A 12,723-nucleotide genomic window follows, 5' to 3' on the forward strand; every position below is an offset into this window, starting at 1 on the left:
ATACAAAAATTAGTAGCCAATTGATATGGCTAATGAGGGGTGCAGAAGGCACAATAATAGTCCCTCAAAGAAGTCCACATCCTAATCTTTGGAACCTGTGAATATGTTGTTACATGGCACAGGGGAATTAAGCCTACAGGTGGAGTAAGGTTGCTAATCAGCTGACCTTAAAATAAGGAGATTATCCAGGTGGGCCCGATGTAAATACAAGAATCTTTAAATGGGAAGAAGGAGGCAAAGAATCGGAACCAGGGAGAAAGCATTGTGAGAAAGACTCAAATGGCCATTGCTGGCTTTGAAGATGGAAGGGTGCCAATAGACAGTGAAATAGGTCAGCCTCTGGAGACTGGAAAGGGAAGGATATAGTCTCCCTTACAGGCTCCAGAAGGAACACGGTCCTGCTGACACCTTGTTTTTAGCCCAGTGAGACACTTTCTGGACTTTTGACCTCCAGAACATAAGATAATAAATTTGTGTTGTTTTAAGCCACTAAAAAAAAAAAAAAAAGATCTAGTCAGCTACAAAGTAGCTGAGACGTAACTCTATATAGGAGATGAAATTTGATTTAAATTCTTTCTGTGAAATCTAATGATAAATTATTAAAAAGTAGCTTTTACCAAAATATAAAAGTGTAAAGAGTGCCCAATATTATAAATATATGAAAGAGAAGTCTTGTACAGGGGTTTCCACAAATCGGTATATCTGGAATTTTTAGATAAGAGCATTTAAAAAATTCTATAAGGAATAATTTTAAGGTATTAAAAAAGTGATACCTCGTGGTCTATCACCAGACCAAAGAATCAGAAATCTGAAAGGGATTATTTTTTACGTCTAATTTGTGAGCTAAGGATAGTGGTCCTATATCTAAAAAAACAATCTTCAGATATGTCATTAGGTAGTTCAAATCCTGGTCATACACTTAAGAGTACTCTCAAGTAAAAGAAGCAGTTTTAAGTGAATGAGGATAATATAAATTTATGGATAACATAATCCACACATACTTTCAGTCTATGGCTTTTTGACTATTATTTTAGTGGATATTGGTGAACCCATGTGATTTTAGATTTCTCTTAATTCTGATTCTTAATTATTCTATTATTGCCATTTGAATTTTACATATTTTGATAGATTTCCATGAAAATCAGTATCAGCCACAATTACATATGTATATATATATATATTTTTTTATCTTTGACATCTTTATTTGAGTATAACTGTTTTACAATAGTGTGTTAGTTTCTCTTTTACAACAAAGTGAATCAGTTATACATATACATATGTTCCCATAACTCTTCCCTCTTTTGTCACCCTGTATATATATTTTTGATATAAAATAGCTTTTGATTGGACTCTGAACAGGCACTTGATATATCTTTTGGATCATATTCATGAAGCATTTCCTGCAAGCATATGCTATAATATTAAGAGTTATTGTCTTCTTTGGTTTCAGATAGACCTATTGAAGACTCTCATGAGGCTATTGGAATTTCCATATCAAGAAGCAGAGTTAATAAAGGCAAATGTGAATTACCCTAATAGTTATTCGGTTTTTGCTGGGTAGCTTTCAGAATGATTTGCCACTTTACAGAGGGGGTAGAGAGACTAGCAGATAGCAAACCTGTGAGTTACAACCTCTATTTTTGCCCCTGGTATCATCACATGGACCTTATCAGTCTTTAAAACCTGTACCCAAGGCTTAACCACCCCTAGGGATTCTATGGTCCTACTAATTGGAAGTTACCCATCTTTGTGTCTAAGCATAATATGAGCCTTTTTTTTAAAAAAAAAGTATCATGATAGCCTTAGAGATTACCAGTACTAGTATGTTCATTGGTTAATCCTTTCTGAAGAGAGTAATAGTGGTAAGTGAGAAAATAGGCTTGTCAAAGGACTATGCTAAAGAAACATAAGTAGTAATCTTTTAGTTACTGTAGTTGTTATTTTCTTAAAGGTTATTATTGTTTGATGTGTCCTTTGAATACATATATATATTATTTTTGCCACTAAAAAAACCGGTAAAAAGATTTGAGATTCCAAATTTTCCATGTGGATTGGGAGAGTTATTAGATTATAAAAAATAATTTATATATATATATTTCAAAGATATTCCAGACCAAGATTCTAGCTAGAAATTAAACCTTTGAAATGACATGAAACAATCCTATGCTACATTTAAAGGAAGTTATCCATTGCTCTATGAAAAGTATGTTGTGAACAGTTTCCACATTTGATTTTTTTGAAAGTTGAATCCATCTTGAACCTTGGCCATTTGTTACTGAAAGTGCAAGAAAAATGTCAGTGTGGATATATTTCATGGAATCTTAGAATGGGGGTGGAGGTCTTAGAGATAATCTAATTTCATTTTTCCATATTTTAGGTGTGAAGAAACTGATACACAGAGAGGCTTAGTGACCTGCTGAAGGTCACAAATTTGCAGAACTGGGATTTCATTACAAACCTCCTAACCTATTCCATGTATCTTAAAGTCAGTATTAATGTAAAACTAAGCTTTTAGTTATCTGCTATACAACAAAACCATTTTATTTAATGTTTATATCCAAGTTGAGTTTAGGTTTTTCTCTCTAGGGAATAGTCTTTTCATTTTGTTTTGCAGGTATACTAGTGAATTTTTGCACTCTAAAACCTTTTAGATTAATTTTAAAAAGTGTCAGCAACTCTGTGTCTTTGTATCTATTAATATATTTTATAGAAATGGGGAACATGTCATCTAAGTTCGTGTGTGCAAATGTGAAGTAAAGTGTAATTAAATTGCACCTGTAGAATAATGAGTTCCGAGTCAGTAATACCTCTGGGAACAAAGCTCATTTATAGACAGTTTCCTGAAGTTAAATATCCAATGTACTCTTCAGCTGGAAATGTGTGTAAGATACTGGATATCATCTGGAAAGATACAGGAAACAAAACAGAAAGCATTTTTCTACCTTTATACAAAACTATAATGCATGAAATATTGACACTTGAAAATATACTTCAATTCTCATGAAGTATAAAATTCTAATGAATTTTTCTTAGGAAAAATGAATTTGAACTGGAGCAGTTAACCTAGCCAATAAAGTAACCATTGAGTTGATCAGGGTAGGAGAGAGTATTGCCAGAATGAAATGAGAAACTAAAATGATTACTCTTCTTGGAAAATTGAAGGCTAATATGTGTTTTGAATATAAAGCAATCGTTAAGTGGGTAAATACTGTAAAAAAAAAGAGTGTATTTATCAAATTCAGGAATGCCAGAATGACAAGCCATTTTAAAACATTGATCACATGTAAGTTTAGAAAAGATAAAAGAAAGCCCTGTCTCCCCACAAGAGGTGGCCAATTTATGGAACTCAGTATCCCAGCTATCAGATGAAAACGAAGGATTTAAAAAGATAAACTCATGGATGTTTTATTCATGTGAATTGAGAGGGAAAAAAGATATTGTTGAGGGACTTGTCATTAACTTTTTGCAGTTCAAGGAAAACAGTCGTATCATGTGGTAACAGGCAGAATATTTGACTGACTAGACCAAGATCCTGATTCAGAGTGAAAATTCTTATGAGCAAAAGCAATCTTTTTTATATGTATCTCCTTTCTTTTCCAATATTAGGGAAAAGGAATCATCAACTTTGTGAAGGTGGAGGGAAACTTATTGCAAATTTAATGTTCATGTTGAAAACTATGCAAATGCCAAGTAATAAAGGAAAAAGCCAGTAAAAGACGAGTAAATTGAAGCCAGTTAAAGATGAGACTAAGAAACCTAGCAGGATTTTGTACAAATTCTAGATTGAACAACCATAAAACTGTGACCATATTAATATAGTGAAGCTCATAGTATTGTAATAATTTTTAATGCTAAAATAGTAAAAATGATGCTTTAGATTTCATAGAAATTGAGCATTTAAATTGGTCACCACCAAGTTGCATGTCAAAAAATAAGGATAATGAAAAACAGATGTCTATTTTGAAAAGGTCTCTGAATCACTCACATCCCTTGACACTTGTTGAGAGTCCCACATTAAGAGCCGAGTAGGTAGAAAGGAAACTGAATTAAAAGTTAATTCCAGAACTCAGTAGTTAAAACTTGTACAGATTTTTAAAAAATCTTCACTTTTAAGTTGCACTTTGGAAGCGATGCCTCACTCTTAAGTCTTAGAAAAATAAATGCGTTTAAAGAGGTGTCAGACTGGGTGGGATACAGTTAATATGGGTTTTTGTGTGTGGCAGGAGAGGAGTGGATTAGAAGACATGTCAATGTTGGAGAAGGCTCAGGAATATGGCATTGAGACACCCAATGCTGGATAAAATTATGAATTAAACAAAGTTTATTTCTTTAGATTATTTTAAGAAAAGAGGTACAAAAAAGAAAGGATGATAGTACCTCTTTCTCCCCTCAATTCTAATTCTTTCTTCCCCCAACTCTTAACTCTCTCTCTTCCCTACCCTAACTTCCTCTTTTACTCAAGGGGTTTCCATGCTTTTCTAGGCCTTTTCTTCCAACTAAAGCATTCTATGATCTGGACCTATTTTTCCACCTTTCCCTGTGTTGCATACAGGAATGAAACTGCATACCTTGTTAATGCCAAGATTGGTTTTATACCCAACCGACTTAACATCTGAAATAAGCCTAAGTGATAGATACTTCTTGCCTAAGACAGTTTATATTTTTCTCTGAAGTTGAAATAATTATTTTTCATTTTGAAATAATTATTTTTAATATTTAAAACATTTTTAAAGATAAAACTTATTTCTTAAATACGTTGGATATATTTAAGCATTCCAGTATTTTTTACCCTAGATTCAAGGGAAAAAGTTAAAACAATAGATTAATAAAATTGCTAAAATTGGGTAATACCTTACTTAGGTTTTAGGTAATTTGTTTTTTATTTTCACACTTTGGAACTCTTCTCCATTTTTCAGATTCTAGACTCCATTCCTTTTGCTTGCTGGTAGACTATGTCCATTATATACACAGTTTGATTTTAAGGCAAAAGTTTCCAGACACAGTCTAGAATTCTTGAGTTATCTTTTTTTTGTGGTACGCGGGCCTCTCCCATTGCGGAGCGCAGGCTCCGGACGCACAGGCTCAGCGGCCATGGCTCACGGACCCAGCCGCTCTGCGGCATGTGGGATCTTCCCGGACCGGGGCACGAACCCGCGTCCCCTGCATCGGCAGGCGGATTCTCAACCACTGTGCCACCAGGGAAGCCCCTTGAGTTATCTTTTAAAAACTGTTGTCTTGGGCTTCCCTGGTGGCGCAGTGGTTGAGAATCCGCCTGCCGATGCAGGAGACACGGGTTCGTGCCCTGGTCCGGGAAGATCCCACATGCCGCGGAGCAACTAAGCCCGTGAGCCATGGCCGCTAGGCCTGCGCGTCCAGAGCCTGTGCTCCGCAACGGGAGAGGCCACAACAGTGAGAGGCCCGCATACCGCAAAAAAAACAAAAACAAACAAACAAACAAACAAAAAACTGTTGTCTTGTGAATAAAGTACCTACCTAACAATAAGAAATTTGGACTCCACTACATCCTTTCTCCTACTGAGTTAATAGGAATATAGTAGGCACGTGACACTTGTTTATTTGAATTTTTTGTGACCTTGTTACCATTTTGTATATTTCAGATTCCCAAATGTCCAACTGGAAGAAAACCCATTCCTTGTCTGCTCTTGTAGGATGTTAGTTTTAATGTCTAATATTGATCTTCTTTAGAAAAGTAGGACTATTATATAAGAAATACATGCTCATTTTATAAAAGAAGACTAGTCTATTCAGTATGTGTTTATTTCCTCAGGGTAGTGAATATTTGTGGCTACTTAAGGAAGCCATGTATCAGTAACCCTCTGTAGTATAAATAAGCTGTCCTGGATTATAGGTAAATTAATTTTTCTCCTCTGAGTTAGGATATAATTTCTTCATCAACCTCTTTCATGTAAGCAAAAGGAAATCTTTGAGCTGCTTTTAAAATAACTACAATGCTTAACTCATGCAGTTACCAAATCATACTTTTTTCCATTTTTCTGATTAAAATTCCCTAAGCAACATTAGTCTTACATTTACATTGGCATCCATTCATTTGAATTAATATTTAGTTATACTAAATACAATAATATTTAATTATAATTAATAAAAGCCAACATTTACTGAATGCCTACTATGTGCCAAAGGATTAAGGCTCAGTGCTAAACTTATTTTGGGGACAAGGGTATGAATTTTGATAGTGAAACAGAGCTGATAATATAATTGTGAATTTGTTGGAATGTTGTAAATAGTGAGATAATATAATTGTGTTTGGCAAATGTTCAGCAGCTGTTTGTTGACGCCTGCCAGATAGGTTTATATTAGCCTTACCTTTCTTTTCTTCATGTATTTATTATACCTGCGTTTGTAGTATTTAATTCTTTGAATCAATGTGAATATTCTTAAATGGTGACGTATTGTTGATCATTGTAGGTATAGTGGTATGAGGTCTAAATGATGTGAGAGTTCATGTTTTTTAAAGATAATTTACTACTTTTTATATCTTGTTACAAATTTTCAATTTCTATCATCAAGAAGTATTAATTGTTTATACGTTTATGGTTTTATATGAATCAAATGGTTCTTCTAAGAACTTAAAATCTGAAGTATCTAAAGGGATTACTATTAATACACTTTTTAAAAAAAATTCACATGTATATTAGACAAATCCTAGATGTTGGACAAATAGCAAAAGAGGTTTAGAAAAATGAAATTTCAGTCTGAAAATTTGCCTTTTTTCCCTCTAGGAATGAAATAAAAGATTTTATATTAGAAACATGAATTTAGAATTCAGAATAAGTGTTGCTTGTGACATCAAATTTTATTGATTTATCAGGTAGAAATTTAATCAACATTTTTCTCAAAGCAAAAGCTTCAGGTTATGTATATATTCACCTTTGTAAATTCTAATTCCTTTCCTGCTCCTCCTCTTCCACTTTTCCCCCTCCTTTTTCTTTTGACCAGTAACTTTTTAAAGTTGAAAGCTATGCTAAAGGTACCCATTTCTCTTCAGAATATAAAGTTTCTTCTTAAGATTTAGAGCATTTATTTTATATGTAAAGAACATTTATTATGCCTCAATGGATATGAGAGGGTCATGGGACTTCTTCTCAAAGAGCCTTATCTAGCCAAGTAGAGGTAATTAATGCCTCCCCATGCCCAATTACATCAGACCTGAAGACTGAAAAGTTGCCTCTTCCTTGTGTAGTTTAATTTCATCCAGAATGGACAGTGCTTAAGAGTTTGTTTCCATCATCTGAAAGATACAAAATTATTTATAGGATGTTTGCAGTGAATCTTCTTATTTTTACCACTGTGGACAAACCACTTGGAAATTTTTTCATGACATACAACAATCATGTTAAAATATTTAATTAATATGTTTGCTTTCTCATTCTGAAATGTCATCCAAATGATGCTTTTCACAAAGAAATTTTGTGTAGTTCACTTAAGAACTCTACGTGCCAGTTACATAGAAGACTTAGCACAAGGATACTTCCACAGAAACTAAACTATGGTCTTGCTTAGTTGAAGAAGTAAATACTTTGTTTTCAGGAATCTTATTTAGAAAGAAAACTTTCCCAAATAGTTTTATATTAGCTAAAATTTCATATTTCTATGTGATACACTATTTCTATGTTTATTTTTTGTCAGTGTAACCTAGTTTAATTTTAAAAGTGCTATTAATCATTGTTTTTCTTTTCTTTAAAAAAAACAAATCAAACTACAGTCACCCTCTTTAATTTAGTGGTTAACTAGGACTTTTTCAAATAGATGAGATTTCTTTATGTGATTTTTATTTTATGTACAAAAAAATTATACTATATAACTTCTACCTTCAGTGGATCAAATGGATACATCGATTGAACAACTATTCAAACATTTACACTGGCTTTCCCTAAAATTTTATATGTATTTCAAAATTAGTCCCCATTTAAAATATATTTTAATGATATTGTTTTGTGTTTACTGAGCAAAATTGATCCACCATGGAACTGAAATTAGTGCTTTAATTTGAAGCTTTATTTCTTAAGGAAAAATAACTATGATTTTATAACTACTGGATATTTTTTAAAAACCCAGTTGGTAATTCTGTGATGAATTTGTATATAATAAACTTCCTATCAAAGCACTTTTAATCATAAACTATATTAAAACTATTTCTGTTGGTGTATTCCATAGAAACTTTCATTAGGTTGGTTATTTTCACTTGTTGGAGTTCTAGTAAAATGCTGAGGCAACTGTAGTATATTTCTAATGAAGTCTGTAAAAATATTGAACTCTGTGAAATTATTGAGCAACCTACCATCGATGATCATGAATATATGATTTCTAATTGACTTAACTTTTGGCTTAATCTATAAATTTTTTGTAAGTACCTAATATTTGTTTATGATAGTTCTATAGCATCTATCTACCTAGTTTTAGACTCTCAAATGCCCTAGAAAACCCTAAAGCATACTCATTCACAAGATTTCTCTGTGAGTATAACCAGAAAGAGAGAATATTTGCTATGTACTCAAATTATAGCATTTGATTTGGGGGAAAAATCATTTTATGTTTTACTAGGTACGAATTGGGATAGGCATTCTTACGTAGGCAAGAATTAATATGCATCAAAATTCTTGAAGAGTTAATCCAATGTAAAGAAGCTTATATGATTTATTTGATATTCCTAACTTCTCTTTCAGGGGTTTATTGCACTTATTTATAACAGTTTCCTAGTCCATTCATTATAGAATGTAGGTCAAAAAATATTGCCCTTTAGAGTTCATTCTGTTACATAATATAACTGTGTATTTGGGAACATAATATATTAAGATATAACAATACAGAACATTTTTTTGCTCTTGAGATTCACAGAAGGAAAAGAGGGACTAATCTATGGGATGGATCTGAAACAAAGCTAATAGACTTGGATTTAATTAATTTGGATAATTAAAAGTATACTGAATCTATGAGATCTGATACTTGATTTTTCTAAAATGGATTACTCACTGCTTTTTCCCCTTTGCTTTCCATAGGGAACCAGTTCCCTCCAATTGCAGCACAGGACCTTCCTTTTGTGTTAAAGTCTGGCTACCTTGAAAAACGCAGAAAAGGTAAATCATATGATTCTAATGAAAAACCTAAAAATCTAAGGCTCTAAGAAAACCTGATTATATTATCCAAACCACAAAATACAGCTTTTAGCTCTAAATAATTTTTAATAACAAAATGAAACATTTGGTCAGGTTTTTTGTTGTCAACCTTGGTTATTTGTAGATGATTCTGGAGCTGTTTCCTGCCTCTTAGAGGAGAGCTGTGGGCCACGACTGTATTCTCAAGGATGGGATTTCTCGCACTTACCCACCCAGCTGAGCAGTGGGTTATCTGTACCTGACTTGGCATACGCCATGTTTGCTACGGTTCAGACCAAGCTTAGCATATTGTCTGCCATTTTCTGTTATTCATTCAGTGTTCCTCTCCATTGGCTATGATAATTGGGAGTTGACCATATGGTCTCACTCTTTCAACCCCAATATATAATGAAAATGAAATGTGGAGGTGGTGTTATGATATGGGAAATGAAAAGCGGAAAGTCTCTTCATTACCATTCTGCTTCTCTCAGGTAGTCCCTTTGGGCCTTCCTATTTATATTCCATTTGCTTTTCTTAGCTTTCTTAGCTGAATTTTAAAGCTGAAAGAGATAATAGAAATAATCTAGGTCAACTCCTCCTCCCTCTTTTTTATGACAGATGAGAAAATGAGACCCTGATGAATCAATTATCTTACGGCTTTATAGTCAAATACCTTTCTGACTGTTTCCTGTCAGGAAAGTTTGTTAGCCATCTAGTTGATCCCATAAATGCAGCAGTCCCATCTCTGCTGTAGTGTATTCCTTTTTTAAAAAAATATCTTTATTGGAGTATAATTGCTTTACAATGGTGTGTTAGTTTCTGCTTTGTAACAAAGTGAATCAGCTATACATATACATATATCCCCATATCTCTTCCCTCTTGCATCTCCCTCCCAACCTCCCTATCCCACCTCTCTAGGTGGTCACAAAGCACTGAGCTGATCTCCCTGTGCTATGTGGCTGATTCCCACTAGCTATCTGTTTTACATTTGGTAGTGTATATATGTCCATGCCACTCTCTCACTTTGTCCCAGCTTACCCTTCCCCCTCCCCGTATCCTCAAGTCCATTCTCTAGTAGGTCTGCATCTTTATTCCCATCTTGCCTTTAGGTTCTTCCTGACCTTTTTTTTTTTTTTAGATTCCATATATATGTGTTAGCATACGGTATTTGTTTTTCTCTTTCAGACTTACTTCACTCTGTATGACAGACTCTAGGTCCATCCACCTCACTACAAATAACTCAATTTCATTTCATTTCTTTTTATGGCTGAGTAATATTCCATTGTATATATGTGCCACATCTTCTTTATCCATTCATCTGTCGATGGACACTTAGGTTGCTTCCATGTCCTGGCTATTGTAAATAGAGCTGCAATGAACATTGTGGTACATGACTCGTTTTGAATTATGGTTTTCTCAGGGTATCTGCCCAGTAGTGGGATTGCTGGGTCATATGGTAGTTCTAATTTTAGTTTTTTAAGGAACCTCCATACTGTTCTCCATAGTGGCTGTATCAATTTACATTCCTAGTGTATTCCTTTTAGCTTTGTTTTATGTTTTGTTTGTCTCTTGGAAAAGAAGATACAAATTATTTAGTCATAGAATTTTACAGCTAAAAGGAACCTTACAAATCATATTAACGAACTTTTCCTTTTACAGTAAGGGAATTGCATTATATTTATAAAGGTAATATATATTATCTAAACTGTTCCTTTTCCCTCTTTGTTGTAGATCACAGCTTTCTGGGATTTGAATGGCAGAAACGGTGGTGTGCTCTCAGTAAAGCAGTGTTCTATTATTATGGAAGTGATAAAGGTAGTATTGGCATTCAGTTATATCAGCTTCTATTGCATGAGGGTTTTGGGAGGGTATTTTACTCCACCCCCCTACCTTTTGGGTGCAGAATAAGCTGAAGACAAATGGAGAAAGAAAAACTAAAAATTTTAATATTATAGCCTAAGGGTAATTAATAATTCTGTTATTTGACAAATGTTCCAAATTCCAGAATGCCCTAAAAGTTAACACAATTGTGTTTCATTGAATTAGGAAAGAGAAAAATAACTTTCATCTGTGTGGCCTTTTACCTCAGGAATTATTGATATTTATCATCCAGGCTGTAGTTGTAGAATTTCTTTAGGGTTGTGGGAGTTTTGAAGGGAGGAAAAGATGTTTTTTCCTTCAAATATTTTAAAAGAAAAATTTAGATAAAATGAAACGTGTGCAACACCTTTCTCAGCTTCCTTTATGGATTTAAGTAACAGCAAACATCTATCAAGGTTACTGTTCTAAGCACCTTAGCTTTCTAAGCACTTTAGCTATATTAACTTGGTTAACTACAGCTTTGTGAGGTAGGTACTGTCATTAGTCCCACTTATTTTACTGTTTGGAAAACTGAGGACAGGGAGGTTAAGTAACTTGTTCAAGGTCACAGAGCTGGTAATGGGAGTTTGGGGATTTGAACCAAGGCTTAATGGTTAGAGTCCATGCTCTTAACCACTATTATCACTGTATTAATTTAGAAACAATACTTTTTGTAACTTCACTTGCTAATTAATAACTTACTCATAGTTCCCATAATTTTAAGTTCATTATTTGAACAAATAAAGCCGTAAAATACTGAAATTTAAAGAATATAAGCTTTCTTAGTTTTTCTTTTATCTAGGAAGAGCAGGTCAGAAGTTGAACCTTATAAAGTAAGGGTTGTATATAAATAGCTGACATTCATTTCCAGAAAGGACACTTAAGGAGAAAAAAAGATGTAAAAGTCCAATATCACTGAATATAAACTTTCCCATAAAATTGTTTCTTATCAGTGTTGTTTGGAAGTTTATATTTCATTTGACATTATTTGCAGTTTTTAGGGTTTTTTTCCTTATTATAAAATCAGGCAGATATGATTATTGTATTTCAGATAAATTTTAAATGTATGCATGATGCTAGAAGTTGGTCTCACCTTTTGGTTAATGGGATTATCAAGTTGAGAATTAACTTAGTGGCTGGTTTGCATTCTGTCACTTATTTACAATATGTTCCTAAGTAGAAATGGAGTCAGTGAAGTGTAAACTATAAACAGCTATCAACAGGTAGCCTTCTTTCTTCTGCTAAGGCTTAAGTAGGTGATTTTATCAGAAAATTTAGAGTCCAAGTTCAATTATGATTATCATAGGTCATAAACATGTGTTACTATTATAGAAATAAAATTTTGTACAGTATTGTGAATTGAGATCAAGATTTTGCTTTTTCATAAAGAAATGTCTTCTATTTCATAAGACCAGGGAAGGGAGGTTTAAAAATCCTTGTGACTTTGGTTCAGTTAGTCTTCTCATTTCTAATTTCTTTAAAAATCAATGAATACTAATGTCTGTTTCCTTCACTCCTAGTCCTAACTGGTATATACCAACAGTTAGGTCAAAGATTAGCAAGAGTTTTCCCAAAATCTAAGGAATGTTTATATTTATTTCAAAGGCTAATAAATAAATTCTAGTTATTTGGGGGAGATACTAGTTAAATTCCCATTTCTGTTCTTACTTGATGAGGCCTTATGGTAATAACATTCTTTGTAATTTGTATTTTAAGTACTTTGTGATCT

The 12,723-nt window shown here is 33.4% G+C and overlaps 1 protein-coding gene across 1 annotated transcript in view; it reads left to right on the plus strand.

Moving 5' to 3' along the window:
* The window catches only part of SKAP2 (src kinase associated phosphoprotein 2), a 153,678-nt gene that overhangs the window by 77,248 nt on the left and 63,707 nt on the right, over positions 1-12,723 (plus strand). Inside the window, exons 5-6 of the mRNA XM_059073938.2 lie at positions 9,039-9,116; positions 10,866-10,949. Of these exons, the coding sequence (XP_058929921.1) occupies positions 9,039-9,116; positions 10,866-10,949 (162 nt within the window). The remainder of the gene's footprint in view (positions 1-9,038; positions 9,117-10,865; positions 10,950-12,723) is intronic.

Source organism: Kogia breviceps, chromosome 9 (assembly GCF_026419965.1).
Source record: "Kogia breviceps isolate mKogBre1 chromosome 9, mKogBre1 haplotype 1, whole genome shotgun sequence".
Lineage (NCBI taxonomy): Eukaryota > Metazoa > Chordata > Mammalia > Artiodactyla > Physeteridae > Kogia > Kogia breviceps.